The sequence below is a fragment of the Thermobia domestica genome, unplaced genomic scaffold (genome assembly GCF_964235325.1).
Source record: "Thermobia domestica unplaced genomic scaffold, izTheDome1.hap1.1 HAP1_SCAFFOLD_255, whole genome shotgun sequence".
NCBI classification, from domain to species: domain Eukaryota; kingdom Metazoa; phylum Arthropoda; class Insecta; order Zygentoma; family Lepismatidae; genus Thermobia; species Thermobia domestica.
In genome coordinates, this window is record NW_027655972.1 from 10,596 (window position 1) to 34,044 (window position 23,449).

General features: G+C 35.4%; 1 protein-coding gene across 2 annotated transcripts in view; it reads left to right on the forward strand.

Moving 5' to 3' along the window:
• The first annotated feature begins 4,206 nt into the window (after positions 1-4,206).
• LOC145676635 (uncharacterized) overlaps positions 4,207-23,449 on the forward strand; it is a 42,231-nt gene continuing 22,988 nt past the window's right edge. Inside the window, exons 1-2 of one of the 2 annotated variants that reach the window (XM_081747470.1) lie at positions 4,207-4,980; positions 15,415-15,967. In XM_081747470.1, coding sequence (XP_081603596.1) covers positions 15,480-15,967 — 488 coding nt within the window. In that variant the 5' untranslated portion in view covers positions 4,207-4,980; positions 15,415-15,479. Of the gene's footprint in view, positions 4,981-8,366; positions 8,684-15,414; positions 15,968-23,449 lie in introns of those variants that run through there. The other variant, XM_081747469.1, reaches the window with a different exon arrangement.

The window sequence follows — 23,449 nt, forward strand, 5'->3', positions numbered from 1 at the left end:
GTAGTTAGCCCCACACCAAATCCCCAAGCTGGAGGATCCCCCCCTTGTCTGTCCGCGACTGCTTATTCAGTATATTCTCAGCTAACCGATATATCCCAGAGGCCTTCTCCTCGATCACCTGAGGACACGCCGTGCCGTAGTGACAGGAAGACCACATTTTACGGAAATTAATATATAAGCAGCTATATTTCAGAATTATAATAGGTACTGATTATCCGAACACTGATTTAAAACACACAGGAACAATCAATATGCTCGGATATATGGATGCATATTAAGACTGTGAAACCTTCGATGCCGTAAAAATCGTAAATTAGAGACTAGTGTCAGTGTAGTATTTCATGAATGCTTGGACGTTTGACTATCCGATCTATTCTTGATGTATCACGTTGTTTCGTTTTATAGCTACAGAACTTTATAATATTTTTGTAAGTGATTATACTCTTTACCTGTTCTCTGCCAATAGCAACTGTATGAAAGGGCGCCTTGTATTCATCACAGCTTCTTTATTAAAAATCACTATTTGAATTTATTATACAAATGATGAATTTACAAATGATGAAAAGGAACCATTTTGTAATGTAATTTAGAATTATGTAGAAGTAGAGATGAAGTGCTATTAATAAACCCTGAACCACCATTAGTAATAGACGTCGGTCTGTCTCCTCTCCCTGAATCGAATTTCTGAAGACGTACTCGGACTTCTTTTACATGTGAAGTAACGCTTAGAATTTCGAGAAATAGGTGGAATGAAAGGTCTTGTACGGCAATGTTATGTGCTAAAAATTTAAAGATAAGTAAGTATCCTGCAAATTGTGAACATAAATATGTATGCGCAAATGTAGATAAATTGGTGAGACATGTATCTTCTAGCATTTACCCAATCTAATTGGTTTATAACATTTATAAATTTAATGTGTTTATAATATCAGTAATAGAGTCAAGTTTAGCAAATCCACTTACATATAAATTTAAACTGTAACTATATAATTTACTATATAATTTTTTCACACATAGCTATTTAATTGATAGAACATATTGTAAATAAATATATATTTATGCGTACTCTCTAAATATAATAAAGTGTTAATAAAGTAACATAGTACCATTCAGAATATGCATTTTAAAGAATCCTCTGTGGACAACATTAATAATATGCTGTGATATAAAAATTAATTCAACTTTGAAATCATAATATAGTAATAGAATGCAATTTTCTTTCTGATTGTACATAAATTCCCGGGTAAATTCCCATTTTGGGAATCTTCCCGGGAATATTCCCAGGGAACATTCCCGAAAAATATCTTCCCGGGAATTTAGCCATCACTACTTTTGAAGCACAGCTACGCTACTTTTTAATCTTCATATCTGGCAACACTGCATCACTGTAGTAGACGTAGAGTTGAAGTACTATCAATCCACACCGAACAACCTTTAGTAATTAGTGATGGGCAAAACGACTCATTTCGGAGAATCGATTCATTTACTTTGATTCACTAAAATGATTCGATCATTTAATTCGTTCATATGAATTGGTCGTCCGCGCATTCCTTTTGCGCAAGTGAATTGGTTGGGAATGATTCGCTCATTGAATCAGTTAGGTTTCCGCGCATCTCTTTTGCGCAATGAGTTATTCGATCATATGAATTGAGTGGGAATTATTCGATCATATGAATCGCTTGAGCTACTGCACTTCTTTTTTGCGCAACTTAATAAATTCCTTGTGAGGAAGTACTACCTCGTGTATTATCTTTGCCACATGACACGGCCAGCGTTGCATTGGGGTGAGTGGAGTGGCTCGGGAACTCTTTAAGCTTCAGTGCAATTATGAAGTTTCAATAATATGCTGTTGCTCTATTCATATTGTTATTTTTGCATCCTGCTTTCATATTAGAGCTTGAGACAAACACTAAAGCTGTTGCAATCTCCACGTTTTTTCTGCCAACTTCAGTTTTTCAAGGTAATATTTTGTTGAAATATACTCCGTAAGATTTTCACAGGATATGAGCAGTTATAACAATTTATTTTCAACTTCTTATTGTCGTACATATTAATATGGGGGAAAATATAGAGCTCCGCATAGGCGACATTCATGCTTTTGGTTTTAAATACAGAAAGCATTATACAATGAGTCTGTAGTATTATATTCATTTCTAGTGGGTATTATTTGCCCAGGTCATATAACTTTGAAAGTACACATCATGTTAATGGATTTCTTTTGTTGTAAGTCAGAGTTATACCCTGTAGGGTAAAGAAGATGCGGATGATTAATTAAAGTAAATTTTTATCTCGCAGTCTATTTTATTCTATCCTAGGGGTCACCGTGGCTCACTGATAAAACTCTTGCCTCCTTTGCCCTGGTCTGATCCAATGCTAAGTAAGTTTGTGGTGTATATCATCATGTCCGTGGGTTTTATCGGGTAAACCACTCCCCTTTCCTTCCACACTCTCATTCCAACTATTCTTCCATCGTCATTTACTTGCCTTAATCATTCGTTTTCCTTAGGCTAATGGACATAAACATGGAACGTTAAACTGCAAGATTTCTATTTTATTCTATTATATTCTAAAATATGTTCTATTTTATTATTGACTGGAAAAGATATTGATCTTCGAGATAGAGAAAAAGAGGGAGTTTACACATGAACATATATTTAATACTATTGTGATAATATTAAAAGATTTAGCTCGGGGAGACTATGAATAAACGCAAAATGAAATGAAATTTTAAGTTTTGCGTTTCATGATTATCATCGTGTAGACTAAAGGAAACGATAATGATGAGAATGAATGAAATGGTGAAATGAAGGAAGTGAGCAAAAACAAAAGAACCCGAGAAAATCCACACATATGGTGTTTGTCCACCATGAATCCCACTTGGCGCAAATAGAAAACCAGGGACCCCTTCCACCAGAAGTGAACGCTTTACCACTGAGCCACTAAGCAAGAGATGAACATATATTTGCGAAAATACTGGTAACCCAATTGAACCCAATCTGAGAAATGCCCCGGGAGAAACTTCTTGGCCTGGCGGATTTTCTCCCCGGCCACCCCTTTGTCTACATTTCTAAGAGAAAACCGTTAGTTAGTTGAATTTCAGTTGAGTTGATTTTCAGTTTAACGTCCATTTCAGCAGCGAGGCTATATGAAGCCTGGACCTACTGATTAATATGTAATCCGAACCACGTGAGCTTCCGCCGGGAATCGATCCTGGGTCTCCCACATCTTGTTTACATGGAAGCTCAGAAAACTATTTGTGTCTTCATGTATGTTTCAATAGAAGTAAAGTGAAAAGTAGGTACCACTAAGCTTCGTTCCATGTGGACCTACTGATTAATATGAAATCCGAACCACGTGAGCTTCCGCCAGGAATCGACCCCGGGTCTCCCACATCTTGTTTACATGGAAGCTCAGAAAACTATTTGTGTCTTCATGTATGTTTCAATAGAAGTAAAGTGAAAATTAGGCACCACTAAGCTTCGTTCCATGTAGACAAGTGTTTTTACTGAAAGATGCAATACACTGTCTCCCCAGAAATAATCTTTATTCGTCTTTCTACATATACATTTTTAAAATCAATTATGTACAGTACGAATAATTTACAGTGCACTTTTTCTGTGCAAGTACTGTATTTACATTGAATATGATATAGTACTTTGAGTTAATTATAAAACATTAAAATTGACCTTTTTGGCTACTGCAGTTGAAAGTGATTAAAATAATTTTATCCAATGCACGTACAGTATCTTAATAAAATGGATAAATGCTCATCAAAAGTATGTTGAAATTAACTACGAAATCGTATTACATCTGATCGAGCAACACTGCCAGTACTTCACGACAAGAAGCAAGCAACAAGAAAGTTTATTCTAACAATGCGGCTTCCTTTCTTCCTAGGAAACAACCCTACCACGCAGAAAGAAAAAAAAGTCGCACGCACCTACAAAAGCAGGAAGAAAAGACGTGCGTATGGTTTTCTTTCTTTTTCACTCCCCGTGAACTGCAAGCACATTTGCAGAAGTAACCTCACCAATTGTCTCACACAAGCTGGCAGTTTGTGATTCTCAATTCATTTCGATCACAGGAAACAATTCAGTGAGAAGTACAAATGATTCATTAGAAGAATCGATTCATTTGTGAAAAGAATCATAATTCATTTGATTCACGTCATGATTCGTTCATAATGATCGAATCGTTCATGATCGCCACAACACTATTAGTAATACATGTTGTCGTCTTTGACTCGAATTTCGCTCTCTGAGGAAGGATGAGACATGGAATAAGGGAATCTCTGTAGCTGTAATTACATACACATTTAAAATATAATGTTATCAAAATTAGGATTGCATCTCAGGATGTTTCGTTAGTTCTGGCGTTTCCGAACCTGTGTTAATTAGGATGTGTTTTGTTCTTCATTACCTGTGTATATATGTGGCAAGCGTTGTTACAGAATTTTTGTAACACAGTAAATATTGTAAATAATCTTAGGTAATAGTACACATGAGAACCCCCTGATCTGCGTTTCGTCTGTGTTCTATCACCACTTCTATATGAAATACCATAAATTTTCTACGTAGTGCAATAGTAAGAAGTATCCACGTGCACAAGACATTCGATATGCGTTAAATTCTCCCCCCCCCCCACACATAGTCATAGATAAAGTACAAGGGCACTACACATGCAGTATCTTATCAGTCGATAAGTAAATAAAAGTCACTTTGTAACCCCCTTTGTAAGTTCGTACATACTCAATGAATAATCCCTAAAAGTATGAGCGTCCTGCTCCTTTGGGAACGGATGCAGCTTCATGTATACTATATCCTAATCTTAAATTAGTGATTTAATAGTACACAGTAACAAAGCACAGTGTACTTCAATCAATATTCTGTATATATGCCATTATTTAGACTGGGCAACCTTAGGAGTTTTTCAACAGACTAAGTATCTTGTGGCAGTTACATAATCTAATTTCTTTATAACGTAAGTAATTAATGTGTTTACAATATCAGTAGTAGGGTAAAGTTTAGAAAATTCACTAAAATGTAAATTTAAACTGTTCAGCGGTGTAAAAGTTTGTGGACTTTCTATACCAAATCTTTTTAACATATTTACTCGCATAAGACATATTTTTAATAAATATACATTTAAGCATACTCTCTAAATATAATAAAACAACATAATACCGTTTAGAATATACGTTTTAAAGAATCTTCTGGAGACCGTTCACAATATACGTTTTAAAGAATCTTTTGGAGATAACAGTGACAAATATACTCTGATTAAAAAAATCGAATTTTATTTAGTAATCATAATATAGCAATAGAATGCAATTTTCTTTTGGTTTGTACATAAATTCCCGGAATATTCCAATTTTTGAAAATTTTCCTGGGAAGATTCCCGTGGAATATTCCCGGGAATTTGCGGATCACTACTATACCCCTACTCGTACTACTACCACTATTACTACTACTACTACTACTACTACTTAAAGTGTTTATCCGTATAGTAAAACTGCATGCCTAATAACGTAATGTAACGTAACTTAATGCATTCCAACAAAATGTAACTGAAGGTAGGTGGCTCGAGTATACAAGTGAAATTTTTAGTATTTCACGTAAAAATTTCGTACTTCATAATCCTCCAGAATTTTTCCCTATCATCACAAAATTTTACTTAGCATAGATAGAATTCACGGGATCCACCAGAAATAATTTGGGTGCAATTTTACTATATTAATCTAGAGATTTTAAATGTACGGAAACATTTGACCAATTCTTAAATTTGCTCATTTTATGTCGAGAACAGAAAGTTCCCTGTAGGGCTTCTAGCCCGTTCCTACTACTACTCCTACTACTATAACTACTTATATTATGGATCTGTGTAGTAAAACTGCACGAATAATTGTTTAAAACATAACCTTTTTCATGATTTGTGTGTAAATACTCGGCACGACAAAATACCTACAATAAAAAACAAAACCAATTTGTGCTAAGGTGCCACCAAACAACACGAATGCCTTGTAACTGATTCAGACACTGCGAATCTCGTGCGTTCTACTAATTGCCTCTCTTGGGAAAGATTCCTCCTAAGGTTCCCTCATTCCTACAATCAATCACTCGCAAATAATTTTTGTAAGTCCAAAGGAAATCATTTACTGCTGCTAGTTCTGTCATACAGTATGCAAAATTTGATCAAATCCATTGATACGTGTGAAATGCCTCTGTAGCAAAAAGATTACCGGCCCGCACGTTCACTAAATTCCTTTTCCAAATTTGTGGAAATGACATTGTCAGATATATTTTCTCGCCGTTTTTGTGCTAAGACGAGATACAATCGCTTTCAGACAAGAAATCCAACAGAATAGTACGGACGATTTCCGCTTCATCTAGTAACTAAATTAAGATCTATGAAATCCAGGATATAATTTAAGATTGCTAACTTTGTACAATTACGAAGGAAAACAAAATAAATCTGGATTGCAAACATGTCTTTATGTGAGCACAGTCTCAGTATGTTCGGCCACTCCGTACGTATACGTCTTTAATACTTAGTGGTAATATGTCATTGGAAAATAAATTGTAGTAGTAATGAGGAGAGAAGATTTCTGCCTAAGATTGAAAGAAATACTGCGAAAGCACCTGTAACCATACTTCAGTCCGATCGGAAAAACCTCCGGGGGAGTTTTGTAGCTGCGGGAGGAAACATTCACTTGCCTAGAAAAAGAAACTTGAGATGAAGCTTATCAGGCAACCGTGATATAAAGTACTAACAGTCATATCTGAGTGAAACCAATATTTGTAAGAGGAGAAAATAATATACGATTGTTTGCCTGTAAGGTAGAGAAAATCGTGCAGATTTACTTTAAGCCCTCTACTCGAAATAATTGGGGAAACAATATATCAGTTTTACTAATTTCCTCCTTATTGTCCCCTGAAGGATTTGCGATTGTCAACATGAGAATATGTCATTTGAACTAGATAAAGTTCTATAGGACCACCAGAAGTAATTGTTGAAAAATTACAATTCTTTTACGATTTGCGTATAAATACAGCTTCTGAATGTATAATGTAACAACTACAGTGCAAAAGATCACCGACCTGTGCTAGGCAGCCACTAAAAAGCACAAATGCACTTTACCCGAGTCGTAGCAGGACGTGTGCGGTGCTGTGTGAAATGGGAGCAGACGTGTCAGAGTAGATGCTTATAAGAGTAAACGAACTCGGAGACAAGTGGTTTGATACATGTTTCAATAGCACTTGCAATTGTTTCATATTAGTAAAGCTACACTTGCAGAGATACAATACAGCGTCTGTACACTATATAGAAATACACCGCTCGTGGAAAGTAGCATCTAATAGAGCCGTTTAGCATATGCATTTACTTATTTAATGCGTCGTATAGCAGTTGTGATGTTTACGGTACTACCGGAACATTTGTAAACCTAAAATACAACTCTATTGTTTTATATTACATTTTGTTGCTTGCAGTTATTTGTTCCTTAAAGATATCTATTTTCATGTCTTTCTATGCAAAGTGTTCTATTTTACCTGTAAATCTTCGAAACTGTGCGCCAAAACTACACCAGCTCCGAGGTAATTATTTTTTATTCGTCATACGAAGAAAGAAACTTTTAAGTTGTAAAAAGGCTATTAATATGAACAGGGATTTATTTTATTAAAGTAAGTTTATTTGAAAAATTTGGTTAAAAAGAAAGGTAACATATTTCTGTTGCCTTTTTGTTTTACTTAAGTTTTAAATGTTATCAAATTAGTTGTTGATGTATATGTCCATTGGGTAGTTCCGTATTAAGATTTGATTGGGATTTCATTCATTTCATTTTATTTATCCTCCATTCTGTACAAACTTGGAAATAATTTTCCGATAGTACATGGGATTCGCCATGGTTAATTGATGCAGTACACATATATTAGACACATTTGTTAAACATAATTCATACTTTTATACATTACAGTAATTTGAAATATCATTATACAAATACTACAGCATACCTTATACATAAATGAACCTATCTTGTTACTTTGCTACTACTATTTACATTGTGACTATTTAATTGATTATATTCATCTATTGTATAGAAGCAATGTGACAATAGGTATTCTTTTAATTTTCTTTTGAATGTAACATTAGACTTGATTACCTTTAATTTGTTTGGTAACTTATTGTATAGCATAATACCAGCATACTTTACTCCCTTTTCGTACATTGCTGTTCTATGGTTTGGTGGATGAAAATTAGTCTTATTTCTTGTGTTGTATCCATGCATGTCACCGTTTGTTATGTACTCATTTATGTTGGATCTTACAAATTCTATTAAGCAATATATATACAAACATGGTAAAGGTAGTATAGCTAGTTCTTTACTAGCTATACTACCTTTACCATGTTTGTATATATATTGATTTTGGTGTTTGAAATATGAAAAAACATCATTACTTAGCAAAAAAAAAAAAAAAAAAAAAAAAATGCGAGCAGGTGTTTATTCTTTAAATGTTTAAGTTCAGTAAAATATACCATTTACGCATGCTCATAATACGTTTGTTTTTTCGTTAATGTAATTTAGGTAGCGCTGGACTGTAAAAGGATTAGGAGGGAGCCCGATTGTATATTTTACAAGATCTCTATAGATAGTCTAAGGTTATTTTGTGCGTCATGTTCATTTCTGGTAAGAACTCATGTTAGGATCCAACCTTAACCAGTATGCCTATGTTTCATATATCATTGCTACAAAATTGGACGCTAAACGCAAATAGAACCAATAAACCAAAAAATACAATAAGTTATTAGAAGAAATGTAAAGGATTAAATACTGGAGAAGCAAATTAAAACAGGCGACAACGATAAATTTAAGTAGAAATAACTTATGCTACGTGCATTTGAGTAAAGGTAAATGGCTGGATAGAACAAGCAAATCTCCATAACATATTAAGACACATCTTGAAAATGTTATCCATTTGAAGCGGAAAATTTGTATAGCATTGCTGTCACGTTTTATTTAAATAATATAAGCTAGGAATATAGTAGAAGATATTTTAGTTTTTTCGTTTCCTGTGCTCATGCAACACTGATCGTACGTTGAGTATTGGTAAATTTATTTGAAAAAAAAAAAAAGCAAGAATCGTACCTCGATAAAATGTAATAATGTATAAAAAAATTATAATGATAATGAAGAAACAACATATAGGCCTATGATATTTCATATGTAAGTAGAAGAAAGTAATAGGTTTTCCTTTCACAAGGGATACAATTTTAAAAAATCGTATATCTGTTAAGTTCTGTATTTTTAGCATTTAGGCATATCGTTATAAGTAGTAGCAAATTTTCGGATATTTTAAAGTACTGCTTCCAGTACTTTTTATATCCCTAGTTTGATCACAAACAATTCCAAGCACTTACTCAATTTCACCTGAAGTGGTAACTACCGTTGTCTTCTTCCTTCATTGTCCACTGCCCTCACCTGTTCTTGTTACGCCACTGTCATAAGGACCACAGTTTCTAAAGTTTAACATGCAATAAAATAAATAAATATGATACTAATCTCGTCAAGTAAACTGCAAGGAGATTGTTTATGATGCAGTATCTTCTAAGACGGAAATCGATATTCTTCGATTGAAAAATCACCAAGCAGACGCCACCGGCTACACGTACATTCTTTTCGAACAGCAGACAGACCGACGTCTATGACTAAACCTGGTTCGTGGTACTTCAGTTCTATTTCTACAGAGTTTCTACGTTACTTTACAAACTGGTTCCTTTCAACCATATGTTCATGGTTAGTACTTTACTTCTTTCTAGTGCAAATGGAAACGGAACTTATAGAATCATATTATTAATATGTTATATAAAATACAGTTAACGAAGTTTAATTTTTAACCCCCAAATAATTTATAATCTAGAAGTAAATAATAATAAATCAAAGTAATTAGTTATGTGGTTCTTATTATTTAGAAAACAAAGCATAGAAAGGGAAATAAATTTCCTCCCAGGTCTTAGCAATGCACCTGGGTATATGCTAGGGGAAAAAAGCTGGAATACCCTATTTTTTTTTATTTTCTGTCCCACGAAATAGTCCCACTGGCTACCGGTGCTAGTGCCGCTTCGCCTAACCTAAGCTAACCATATTCAGTCTAAACAAATATCTCAAGGGCATTCCGTACTTTTCTTAAAAAAATTGTGTGCATAGTTTCTTAACGTAACGCATAGTTATACGAAGTGACGTAATAACTACTATTTCGATTAACTCTATTTTCCAGATAGGGCCGCGGTGGCTCCGTGGTAGAGTGTTCACCTCTGGAGCATGTTTTTGCGGGTTCAAACCCTGCTCCCGCCAAGAGAAATTTGTCGTGGACAAACACCGTGTGCGTGGGTTTCCTCGGGGTTCTCCCGTTTCCTCACACTTTCTTCATTTCATTCATTTCTGATCATCTCCGTATCCTTTAGCCTAGCCGGCATAATCGTGGGACGTAAAACTCAAAATTTCATTTCATTTCATTTTCTATTTTCCAGATACGCTAAAATTTGTATAGCATTGCTGTCATGTTTTATTAAAAAAAATATAAGGTAGTAATATAGTAGAAAATATTTTAGTTTGGCGTTTTCTGTGTTCATGCAACAGTGATCTACGTTGAGTATTGGTAAGTGTATTTAAAGAAAAGAGAAAAAAGCAAGAAGCGTATCTCGATAAAATGTAATAATGTATAAGAAAATTATAATGATATGGAAGAAACAAGATATAGGCCTATGATATCTCGTATGTAAGTAGAAGAAATTAATAGGTTAGGTTTTTCTTTGACATGGGGTAAAATTTAAAAAATCGTATATTGATGAGTATTTCCATATTTCTGTATAGTTCTGTATTTTCGGCTTTTAGGTTGGGGAGAGTAGTCCACAGTGAGACAAAATTTCTTTTCTGGCGTGTAATTATTATAATATTAAAAGAGTGAAAAAAGTGAAGTAGCCACTTTTTGAGGGTATATCTCAGCTAGAATTTTAGATACATTTTATCAAAACATGGTTTGATAGTATATGTGGGAGGAAGCGAAAAATAACCTAGGCCCTAATGTTTCACTGTGTACCAATAGTAGTGCACAGTGAGACCCAAGTTAGTAAATACATTTGTGCTTCTAAATATTGTTTTTAGACTAATTATAACAACAAATAGAAGTTTATGTACACAAGCGAACATTTCCACTTTCAGGCTTTTGAAGTTTTCTCCATGTTTTCCTGCTTTTTACAAACGCGTAACAATGCATTCATTAATTTCCTTTGAAAAAGATTTACGTTTTCAAAGCAAACTAATGCATGCATTGATATTCTCTTGTGAATGAGCCTGAAAACACGAAAGATTTTAATTAAGCAGCCTAACAGTGGAAATGTTTCCTTGTGCACAAAGCCTATGCTACTCAAGTAAAAAAAATGTGACATCGATATTGTAAACAATACAAACAAACATGTGCAAAATGTCTTAACGGAAATCTATGCTTCCAAAAGCTAAAAGGAAACTATGAAATCTTTCAGTCTCTTAGTTTGTATTTAGATCTGTTAAGGCACAACACGGAAAACTAATCTACTCTACTGAAAAAACTATAACATAGGCTTATGAATAATATGATATCGACAACGTCAACAATTCGCAAACATGTGCAAAAAATGTCTTAACGCAAATTTATGCTTCCAAAACTAAAAGGGAACTTGATGAAACCTTCGAATCTCTTAGTTTGCATTGGAAGCAGTTTAGGCAGAACCGTAGCAATATCAGCTGGACCAACGACTGCTATATCTTTTACGATAGGCTTCACAAACGCACCCACTTTGGCACTTTTCTTTAAGTAGGAAACTACATTCACCTTCTTTTCTTGAGGGATTGAATATTTCAGCGACATAGGAGGGAAAGGCACGAGAGCAAAATCACCTGGAACTGGCACACGATCTAAATCGGCGAATTCACTTACGTAGTTTTCTGAAAGAAGATCTGACGCATCATTATCATCATCCGAACCACTCAGGATGGTGTCAATGTTGTCATTAATCGAAGGTTCGTCACTTTAGGTATCGTCAAATAAGTTACAAGCAATGTGCTTTTTTTTTTTTTTTTTTTTGTTCCCGTTGATTTTGTTTTCCGGATTTGGCTTGCGAGTAGAGCTCACTCCGAAGTGTCTGTCTTTTTCCAGTTCGGCGTTTTCCAGTATTGTTTTTCTTACTTTCTGCTATCGGAAAACCACGAAACTCAGCTGGCGAAACAAATGTTTTTCCAGAGGTACCCTCCTTTAAAGTTTGGGAGATATTGCACTGTTCGTAATTCTTTTCACATTGAGTCGTTGATTAGCGGTTGGGGGCGGGGTGTTGATTTTGCTGATGTGTCACTTAGAGTGCTGAATATAGAGGATGTTGATTCTTCCGGTGTCGTCGTTACTGTTCAAGGTAAAAAAATCAGGGGTCAAAGATGTCCTGATCAAAGGGATAAATTTCATTGGCTTTGAAGCCTGCAACGATGTTAGTTGGTGTAAGTGCTTCGCCAGCACATGCTGCAATTTGGTAATAGGCAATGGAACACCTGGATTTCTCAACAACCAAGAATCAACTGCAGCGTTGTAGTACACTTTTAAAGGTCCAAACACGGAGACATCTAGAGGCTATAACTTGTTACTGCACTGTGGAGGTATCGTAAGTATGGTAACACCAGCGCTCTTTGCCATATCGTTTACGCGGAGAGAAACGTGGCTTTCGTGATTATCGAAAATTAACAAAGACGGATTTTCCTTTGAATTGTGTGAATATTGAATAAAGTGTTGAAGAACTTCTGTAAATATGTCTGCTGTTATCCATCCTAAGGGATTTGCTAATCCTAAGGTTCCTGGAGGAGCTCCATTTAGCATGTGCTGTTTAAAGTTTTTCCTCGGAAAGAGCGTTACAGGAGGAAGAAACGTTCCAATTGCTGAGACTATTGCTGTCACTGTCACTAATTCTCCCTTCTCTCCACTAGTACATTTGTTGACTTGTTTTGTCCCTTCCTGTGCTATGAATCTTTTTATTTCTGGACTGTTGTTACGCCTGTTTCTTCCAAATTGAAAACACGCGATCCATTAGCAAACTAAGGAAAACGACAATACACCCCATTTAAGTTTTCAAAAAACGCATTTACATTTCCCTCACTGAAAGCTGTTAATCTAAATACACTCATCGCTCTGTTTGTCTTACGCTAAGGTTTGGGTTTCGGTACAAAAGCCCTCGCATCCACTTTACACCTACCCATTTGTGTTCTTTCCATGTTTCCGGTATTTTGACTTCATTTCTAACTTCCATTTTGTATGCCAACTCACGTAGTGCTCTTGTCAATCCATAGCTTAACGTGCTGCACTAAACGGCGTACTCTGCTAGACTCTTTTCTTCCAATTCAGATAATGTCTTGCAAACACTATAGTTCGGTTGCATCTTGATTGGGACGTCAGGATTATTTCTCTTCTTCTTGACGTAGTGAAATAGTGTTTGAAATGACAGCTTCTTCTCCTTTACTGCTTTTCGTAATGAGTACTTCTGTTTCAGTACCAATTTCACTGCTTCTTCCATTTGTTGCAGATCAATATTTCCTATCTTTCTTGGAATACCTCGCCGCCTCACCATAATGAACCTAAAAATAAAGAAAGCATGTTAAAGACGAGGAAGTAAGTTCCCTACATTAGTATACTAAGCATACAAAAAAGGCTACACAGGATGGGAAAATTTAGGCCTATATGTAAGATTTGTTACCATATCACAGAGGAACTCGAGTAGTTCTTTAACGCACCTGCGCTGATCCTAGTAGGTAGGCCTCTCGTGGGAAAAAAAAAAACTATTCAACACTAAGTAGTTGCTAGTGTAATGTATATACAGATAGGGATTCAGCTATGCTGTGAAATGAATGTTTTGTCGAAGATATTTTATTGCAATTTTCGGAATGGCCTATGTGCTTGTACGGCTTTGATTTTGTTTTCACGAGAACCATTTTATCACCAGACCACCAAATCTAGGGAAAATTATAGTTGCATGTGTTCCGGTGGCGCCTTGTTGGGAGGGCTTCAAATAAATAGTATTCAAACGTTACATCTAATATTTTTGACTCAATCCATATTAATGGTGACCTGGAAACAATGCTTGCCCCGGGCGCCACGTATCCTGATTACGGCCCTGCATCCACTATCCCGTAAAGTAACACAGAGCTTGTGCGTAAACGTTTGAAACAGACGTGACAATGACGCCGTGAGCGAAAATATTGCTTTGGATTACATTCGAATAAATATAAAACACTTGGTTGTCCAGCCACTTGTTTGCATACGTTGCCATTTTTTTAAATTCTCTTGTTTTAATAAATTGATCAAGATTATGTAGACAAACTTCATGAACATGAACGACTGGTAGTAGCGCATCTAGAAAATAGAGAGAAAAGGGGATGGACTCAAGAATAGGAAAGAAAGATAGGTCCAAAGTCCAATAATCTACTAAAAAATGCATCTTAACGCACTTACTAGAATTTCGATCACAATATTAGTAATGTGTTGTAGCCAGTGTGCGAATTATTGAGGATGAGGCGAAACCACCTGTAAAACTAGACATGGATTGGATATCCATAATAAATTTGTTTTTCCTTATATTAATTTCTGAAATATATGTACACTTCATCCCCCTATAAAGTTCCCGTTAATTCGCATACTGCTTGTAGCTATAGGCTAGGCTTTATTCCTTTAATAGGCACACTTCTGGAGGCCTGCTCTCAAATATATTTAGTGACATGTTTCGTATTTATGCATGGTACTCACTGAGACGTCATCTGACTGTGTACTACATGTCTGTGTCTCAGTGTGTACTTTTCAGAAGGTTAACAAAACAAGTCGACTCAACAAGAGCGAGTGACTACTTTCACCCGCTGTGAACCGAAACAAATCATGCCTCTTTTGAATTGTGCCATCACAATAATATAATAGGACGTGACGGCATTTTGTAACAATTGCCTTAAATCAACAATAGTCGTAATTTAGAAGTGAAAAAATAAAAACCTGTATTTCCTCACTCGTCCACACCATGCACAAACCGACTAAGCAACTGACTACGAACTTATAGGGTTCCAACTGAGGGAGACACCTGGCGTCAAACTCGAAAAGGTACAGAGAAAACTTAATTGTCTCAATGTATACAATGTCACACTGTGGACTACCCTCCCCTATATCATTATTTTGGTATAAGTAGTAGCAAAATTTCGGATATTTTAAAGTACTGCTTTCAGTACTTTTTACATCCCTAGTGTGATTACAAACAATTCCACCCACTACTAAATTTCACCTGATGCGGCAATTACCGGTTGTTTTCTTCTGTCCCGCTCATAAATTTTGTTAAAGCGAATAATATTTTTCTTATTGGTTTCAGATCTATTGGTTTTTCTCGAACATTAACTGCCGAAGGTTTCAAATCTCCGACGTGAACAGTTTTATATGACCGAAATGGCTTCACATTATTTCAACTTTGACTGTAATAAAATTGAAATAAAAACAGAAAACAATGGTATTAAAGGTGAAATAAAAACAGAAAATGAGTCATTTAAAGAATGTAATTATAAGCTATGTACTAGTAACACTAATGACCATAAAGACCCTCTTGCAGTACATGTGGAATATAAGCAACGAGAAACTGCAACGGAAGGAGAGAATATCGCTTTAGGAAGGAGTGAAGATGAAACGATATCAGATTGGAAACTAACTTCGAAAGCAATATGTTTGGTGAAGCGTTTACCAACGGCTGATGTATTTGCAAGTGGCGAACGTTTTCGCAGTAATATCATGCCAACATCTTCCGATCTTACAAACATCACAGAAAGATCAAGCAGTCACATGTATGCCACTATTGGAAACAAGAACGATGACGAAGAGGATGTTCAAGAAAACAATAATCCAGAAGCTGGTAGCAATGCACAGGCCCTAAGGTACGTTTAAATGCGCTTATTTCACCTCGGATATGTTTTCTATAAATATTTCTTTTCAACATTTGCAATACTTCGCTAAGTATTCATTTTTCCTTTACCTTAAACTGTGTTATTGGAATCGCAAACATTTGAACACATAAATAATTCAACCTAATGCATAACGTTGTAAAAGGTAAGACAGTTCGGCACTGAGATAATTATGCAAAGGTAATGGTAAATTGCTATAAACCACCTTGCACCAGGGCTTGAATATCAGGATTGAATACTTACACGCTTCTGGGTAATGTCAGTATTCGGTAATTCTTTTCCTATTACAGGGAACAGTACCTCGCCGAATTATTTATATCTTTCCCCTCTACACAAAAAGTGTTCATGATATAAAAAGCATATTTTAATATTCATTTATATATCGGTTTTGAAACTGTAACATTAGTTTATATACAAAACACCTGGGTAATTAAAACTACCAAATGTGGATCACACGACGGAATTATCAAGTTTTATATATATATATATATATATATATATATAAGATTGTTAACGTTACAGAATCCTTTCACTTATTGTGATATTAATATTGATGTATCAAAAACGAACTCTTACTAGACCAATCATAAATTCACCTTTTCCTCTTTTACAAGTAGCCTATTTTATTATATGGCTCATTAACTTAACTGGTAAAAGTTCTTTTCTCAGAAGGTTATACCTTTGGATGGAGTGTCTCATAATATGCACTTGTACCGTTTGTAAAGCTTATAGATAAAAGGTTTTTTTTCTTGTTACTTTTGTATGACATTAGCAGGCAAAATAATTTGATCTGTTAAAAAACTCCTTCATTTGTTCTTTGAACACTGACCATGTTATTGGGTCAAGTTTGCTCACTGGAAGTGTGATCACTTCCGGCATTGGGACTACTGTTTCTGTCCCAAATCGCGATAGATTCCTTCGATTTCTTGGAGTTCTGATGTGATTCTCACTTTCCTCATTGCACTATTCTTATGCGTTTCATCTTTTTCTTTAGCCTGGGTTCATAAACATAGGGCGCCGTATGGAGAGTCATTTTGACGCGTGATTAGTACTATACTAAAGTGTTCGACTAACATAAGGTTCCTGTAGTAGTCAGACCTTTAGTATGACGCTAATCATACCTCAAAACGACTCTGCATAAGGCGGAGGATGTTTAAACTTAAAATAACCATTCTACAAATAAATGTTGACAGTTAAGAAGCCCAAGGTAAGATAATCTAAGAGGATTAAAATTCAATTGAAATCGATAGGATTTGATAACATTACAAAGAGAAGGAAGTTATGAAAACTTACCTACTCTTTTTCGACTTTTTTAAGTGAATACATTACTTCCATACTTCATTTTGCTTAGGTATAGACAGCAATACCTATTCTATAACGAAATGTTATCAAGTTATAACTTTAGGGTTTTTCCTTTGTGTTTTAATAATAATTAATTATATAACCGTTTAATGAGAAATATCGAAACTGGTACTTTGTAATTGTTTAATGAAATTGAGGCAAACACTATTAATATAATGTGTGCTGTTGTACGTTTATTTAATAAGTAAGCATTAAATTATTTTAATGATTAACTTTAAGAAATTTATTAACGCAAAATTTTAAGATTTTCAAGTAGAATACTTTTAATAGAAAGTGCGAGACAAAAGAGAGAATGAAGATCGAAAATAGTTAAGACTTTCAGCTACAGTAACTGACTTGTGTAGGAAATGACTTAATTTTACCCTCACTGAAACTTTGTTTTATGCAGTTTTGACTCTTGCCTTTAGGCAAGCTATAACCAGTATTCAACCTGCATATATCATTATGGCGTGATGTGCTGTTACTGTAGAGGAAATATAGGTTTTGGAATTAGCCATATAGATTCACACTCAGATTAGAAACGAAATGTGAAAGTTCTTTGTGTTTTCTTTCTTCTCACCATGTAAAATTTAATTCAATCATGTATTACATTTAAATAAAAACACATAAGAAATGTAAATATATAATGGCCATTTTCATCAAGTGTTTCTTAGACGTCGAACATAATAGGTGACGGTTGACCACAGTGGTGGCTAGATCACAGTGGAAGATCAGAGTAATTTACTAAGGCTAAGGTACATAGTGGGCTTAGTGGATCGTGGTGTGAAGTAGTGAGTGTTTAATGGATGAAGTTTTTATTGATTCAAGCTTTTCGGATACACACATCACCTTTTTAAATCTGAAATATGTTTGACAATTTTCTAAAATTTTCTTTATGTCTTTATTAAAATTTTCAATAGAAGTATAATATTAATATTACACGTTACAGTAGTGATGAGTAATGTTTAATGTTTCGGATGGAATTCTCGAACTCATTACATTGGGATGTTTTAAGTTGTGTGTTGGTTATTAGCATTGTATTGATGTCATTTTTGTGGATTCAGTAATAACTAATTGAACGTGTAATCTACCTATATTTAACACAATATTACCCTATGCGTTCCAGCCCTGATGATTCATAACTACTAAGAATAGATAGAAAACTTGTCGACTGGAACGCTTACGATTAGATATTAAGTATTCCATCTAACAGTCCTACGGCAAATGAAATGTTTTTCTTTATTTTTCTTTTATGTTTCTCGCTTTTCAGCTTCCTCTTTTAACTCCCAATATTATAATTTTAATTTCATCGACTCGTGTTCTTGTTTCTACTTCTTTCTTCCCTTCCGTTTCGACTTATATGATGATATGAAGAGGAAAATTTTTTGTTCGTGTCCAAATCAGTTGTTCTTCCTACGTGGGATGCCGGCTAGTTGTGCCAAATTTAGAATATGTCTTATACGTTCAAGTGGTTATTATTTTATTCACAGCAGAAATTGATTAGAATTTGAAATTTTACTTTTTTGCAATTTTGCATTCAAGACACACATTACGCAGAAATGCAATAAATTATAGAGATGTTCTAGGGATATCTACCAGGTGAAGTGCGACGATAGAGTCGACGTTTCAAGAACTGACACCGTTCTCGTCTTCAGGGTGATTATGCTGACACCAGTTCGTGTGTATTATATATAGGAGAGGTAAGGGGGTTGGACTTAAGAATCAGTGTCTGTGATTGGATGGCCTATAGCTTGACGCTGATTGGTCGTATTCATATATGCTTTCTTTATGACTGGTGCCGATGTCTGGGTAAGGTTAAATCCTGTACCCCTGTTGATATTGTTGGGTTCTTGTATTATAGTAAGAGATTGCTTAATTATCCTATCCCAGTGGTTTGAGCTCTTTAAAATAATTTTCGTGTCTGAAAATAAAATTTTGTCCCGTTGTACTGTGTTCCTCCAGGGCTGATTTCTCCGGATGAAACAGCTTGATGTGTCTCTCACGCTCCTTGCATCGATATTCTGTTGTTCGTCCTGTTTGTACTATGTAAGTTTTGCCGTATTCGCAGGGAATGCAGTATACCCCTGGTGTTTTAAGACCCAAATCGTCTTTAACTGGACGGAGTAGGTTATGTTAGGTTAGGCGGTCTGTGTATGATTTTGATGTGTCTCTTCATGTTCCTAGGAATTTTTCCAGATAGTTTCCCAGTGTATTGCAGGACTGGAATGAGGACTGGATCCTCAGATTCTCTAGTGGTCTCTTTACTGAAAAAGGTCATTTTAAGGACCAATCGAATGTCATCTTCATTGTATCCATTCTCCAGTATGGTCTTCGTGAGATGTGCAAGTTAACTGCAGAAGCTTTCTTGGTCCCAGATGATTTTGCTCTAAGCGCAAGCGTGCTAGTGACTGTTTTGCCCTTTGGTGTATTGGGAAAGCTGTTTCCATTATGATAATGTTCAGTTTGGGTATTTTTTTTTTTTTTTTTTTTGTAAACACTGTGGCCCAGACTTCCATCAGGTTTGCGACGAATGAGGATGTTTAGAAATTGTATGCAGCCTTTGATGTTGCTGCGTTGATTGTTGAGAAATTCAAGGAACGATCGCAGTGCATTTCTCCCACGAGGCCAGATGACAAAGGTATCTTTAACATATCTATAGAAACACGATGTCTTTAATGGTGCTGATTCTCGCGCTTTCTATTCGAAACTTTCCATGAAAAAGTTTGACACTGATGATCCCATGGCAACGTCGTCCGTTTGTTCATAGTACTGTCCGTCGAAGAGGAAATATGTGGAAGTTATTGTGATCTTGAATAAATCAACAGTCCCCGGCGAAAGTGCTCACTGATTAAATGTAACGTGTCTTATACTGGGACTCCGGTAAACAGAGAGACCACATTAAAAGTGACTAGGATGTCGTCTGGAGAAATGGGTATCGTGTTCAATATTTCCAGGAATTCACATGAGTTCTTGACGTGCTTTTCAGACTGTCCTATTAGCGGTTAAAGAAGAGTAGTCAGGTACTTAGCCGCACAGTAAGTTGGGTTTCCAATCGCCCAAAGAATATGTCTAATTGGAATGTCAATCTTGCGTACTTTCGGAAGCCCATACAGTCTCGGTGGTTGGCAATTATGTGGCGTAATTTTCGTGCGTTTTTTTTCTAGTATGTTGGTTTTCTTCAGAAGGTTGATAATTCTACATTCATTAATGGAGGTGGGCTCTTTCTTGAGTTGTCTATAATTCGAGTCGTTGAGTAAATCCGAGATCTTCTTGTAGACTTCAGTGGGTATGAGTAATGTCGCGTTGCCTTTGTCCGCTGGCAGTACAGTATTGCTAGCGTCTTAACGAAGTTTCTTAATTAATTTTGTTCTCTTTTTGATGACTGGTCTTTGCGATATATTTTTCTGTACTGTGTGCCTCTAGTACTAACTCTGAATTCTAAAAATTATATTTATAACTCAAGAAATATGGATTTTCAAATGTTTAGTTTCTTCAACATTAATTCTAATGATACAAAGTTCCTCCCCCCATTAATCTAGCTCTTTTCTCGTTCATTTCATTATTTTCCCTCCTGTGTCATACATTTTAACTTAGTCAACTTCTCTGTATTATTATTAATATTAAAAGTAGTAGTAGTATTACTTAAATCGATATTTATGATGATGGTGATCTCAAGTCGTTACGGTGTACTTATTTTACACGTTTGTTGTGGTCACACTCTTATCCCCGGATTTACCACCACGTCGTAAGTACTTACTTATTCACTAATAAGTTAAAAGTCTAAATAACACAAATATTATATCACTTCTAATAGAATTCAGTAGTCCTGACAGTCAATAAAGAATATAAAGGTAAGATCATTACAGCATATTGTGTTGATCTTATTAAATGCATAATTAGTTATTTGTTCACGGATATAATCTTTACTTCAGTAGTACATACATTGTCTTATGAACAATTGGCCACATATAGATATATAAATAAAGATTATGAGGCGCATACTGTAAATAACTCATGAACGCAAGATGAGGTATTTAAAGAGCAGGATACCAAGTACGGAAGTACATTCGAGAAAATATTTGAAAATGCTTACAGATGATAGCGAGTGTAGGAGTACGAGTGGAGAACGAGGTGTCTTGGTTACAACATGCTGTATTATAAGTGCATCGGGAAATACATTGCCATAAGCTATGATCTCCCCTCGAAAAACCTTCAAGGCACACATGATTCGCGGTGCCACTCCCGGAACCCTGGGGTTAGTTACTAGTTCTGGATGGATGACAGGTGAAGTTTTTCCTGAAGTGGTGAGACATTTCATTAAACACAGTGGCTCTTCAAAGGACAATCCAACCATTTTTATATATGATAATCATGAGAGTCATTTGAGTATTGAGGCGTTGAATGTTGCTAAAGAAAAAGGCGTGATTGTAGTCACTTTACCACCACACTGTAACAGTAAACTACAGGCGTTGGATGTGTGTGTTTTATTCATTTAAAGATCATTATAATGCAGCTGTCGATTCGTAGTTGCTGCATCATCCTGGAACGCCAATGGCAATTTACGATATTGCTGCCTGTGTTGGGGTAGCTCACGAACGCTCTATGACACCATCAAACAACAAATCTGGCTTTAAGACAACGGGAATTCTTCCATTCGATAGTGAAATATTCACTGCTGATGACTTTCTAACCAGTTATGTTACTGATCGTGATCCTTGTGATAACTCAAATGATACAACAGCTCCAGCAATCAGTGATAGTCCCCCAATGGTAGTTTGTGCTGAAAGTGTTGAAGACTCTTCAGGTCCTAGTGTATTAGGAGCAAGTATAGAAATAGGCATATAAACCAATAGCCCTATTGAATGTAACACTTCCAAATTTATCAGTCCAGTCCTTTTCAAAGGATTCCCTAAAGCTGGTAAAAGCAAACGAGCTACGACTGGTCGCACGAAAGCGTCAAGCATAATCCCAACTGATACGCCTGAGAAACAGAAAATTGAAAAGAACTTAGAAGAAAGACAATTGCGCGAACGGAAATCATCAGGTGTGTGTAAAGGTTTATTTCCTTGCAACAAGAAAAGAAACGAATATGATTTCATTTCCTCTGATAGCGACGATGAATGTGACCATAACATTTTATCAAGCAGTGGTGACATAGAATTTCCTGATACGAGCCCTACATTTCCGCACGTTGATCCTAGTGGTTTTCAAGAGCTTGAACGTGATCCAGAAGTTGATGATTTTGTGTTGGTTGACTTCACGTGATCTAGAAACATTTTTTACATCGCAAAGGTTATTATGTCAAAAGACAATAATAATGATTTACAAGTTAGTTTTTTAGAAAGTGCGTAAAATATGAAGGCTACTTTTGGTTTCCTCATGTTCCAATGTAGCATTACTTCATCTGTCCGATGTGAAAATGATATTCCCAAATCCGAAACGTTTAGAATCCACTAAGAGATTGTGACATTCGACAATAACTTCGATTTGCTTAACATCCGTTAACTATGTAAGCGCATATCGAGCCGTAACAGTTTAAAATTATATTGTTTCGCAAGAGAAACCATAAGTTGCTTTGTTTTTATTAGTAAGACCATGTTACTTTTTGTTTTTGTTTTTATTCCTTCCTATGTCTCACTGTGGCCCATGGCATGTCTCATTGCGGCCCTATGATGGGTCACAATGAGACAAACGGAGACTATTTTTCGATTTATCGTCACTTCCTTACTGTAACCGATATTTGTTTGGAAATACATGCTTTATGTGCACAATGAACCAAATTCTCATTATAACTTAGGTTCTTAATTTTATAGACACGATTAAACAAAATATTACTGATTTACTACTTTTTGTCTCATTCTGGCCCACCCTCCCCTATATATATTTTATTTGATGGGCTTTTTCTTAATCTACAGTCGATATTCTTGTATATTAAGTTCTCAAATTAATATTTTTATACTTATCACTTAATAAAAATTTAACAATAGTTATAAGCATGCAAGCACTGTAACTATCTACATTAAATCATTTATATTATCACAATAATACTAACAATATCTTTCAGTGCGGATATTTGCTTTTTATTGTTATTATAATGCATACTTTCAATATCAG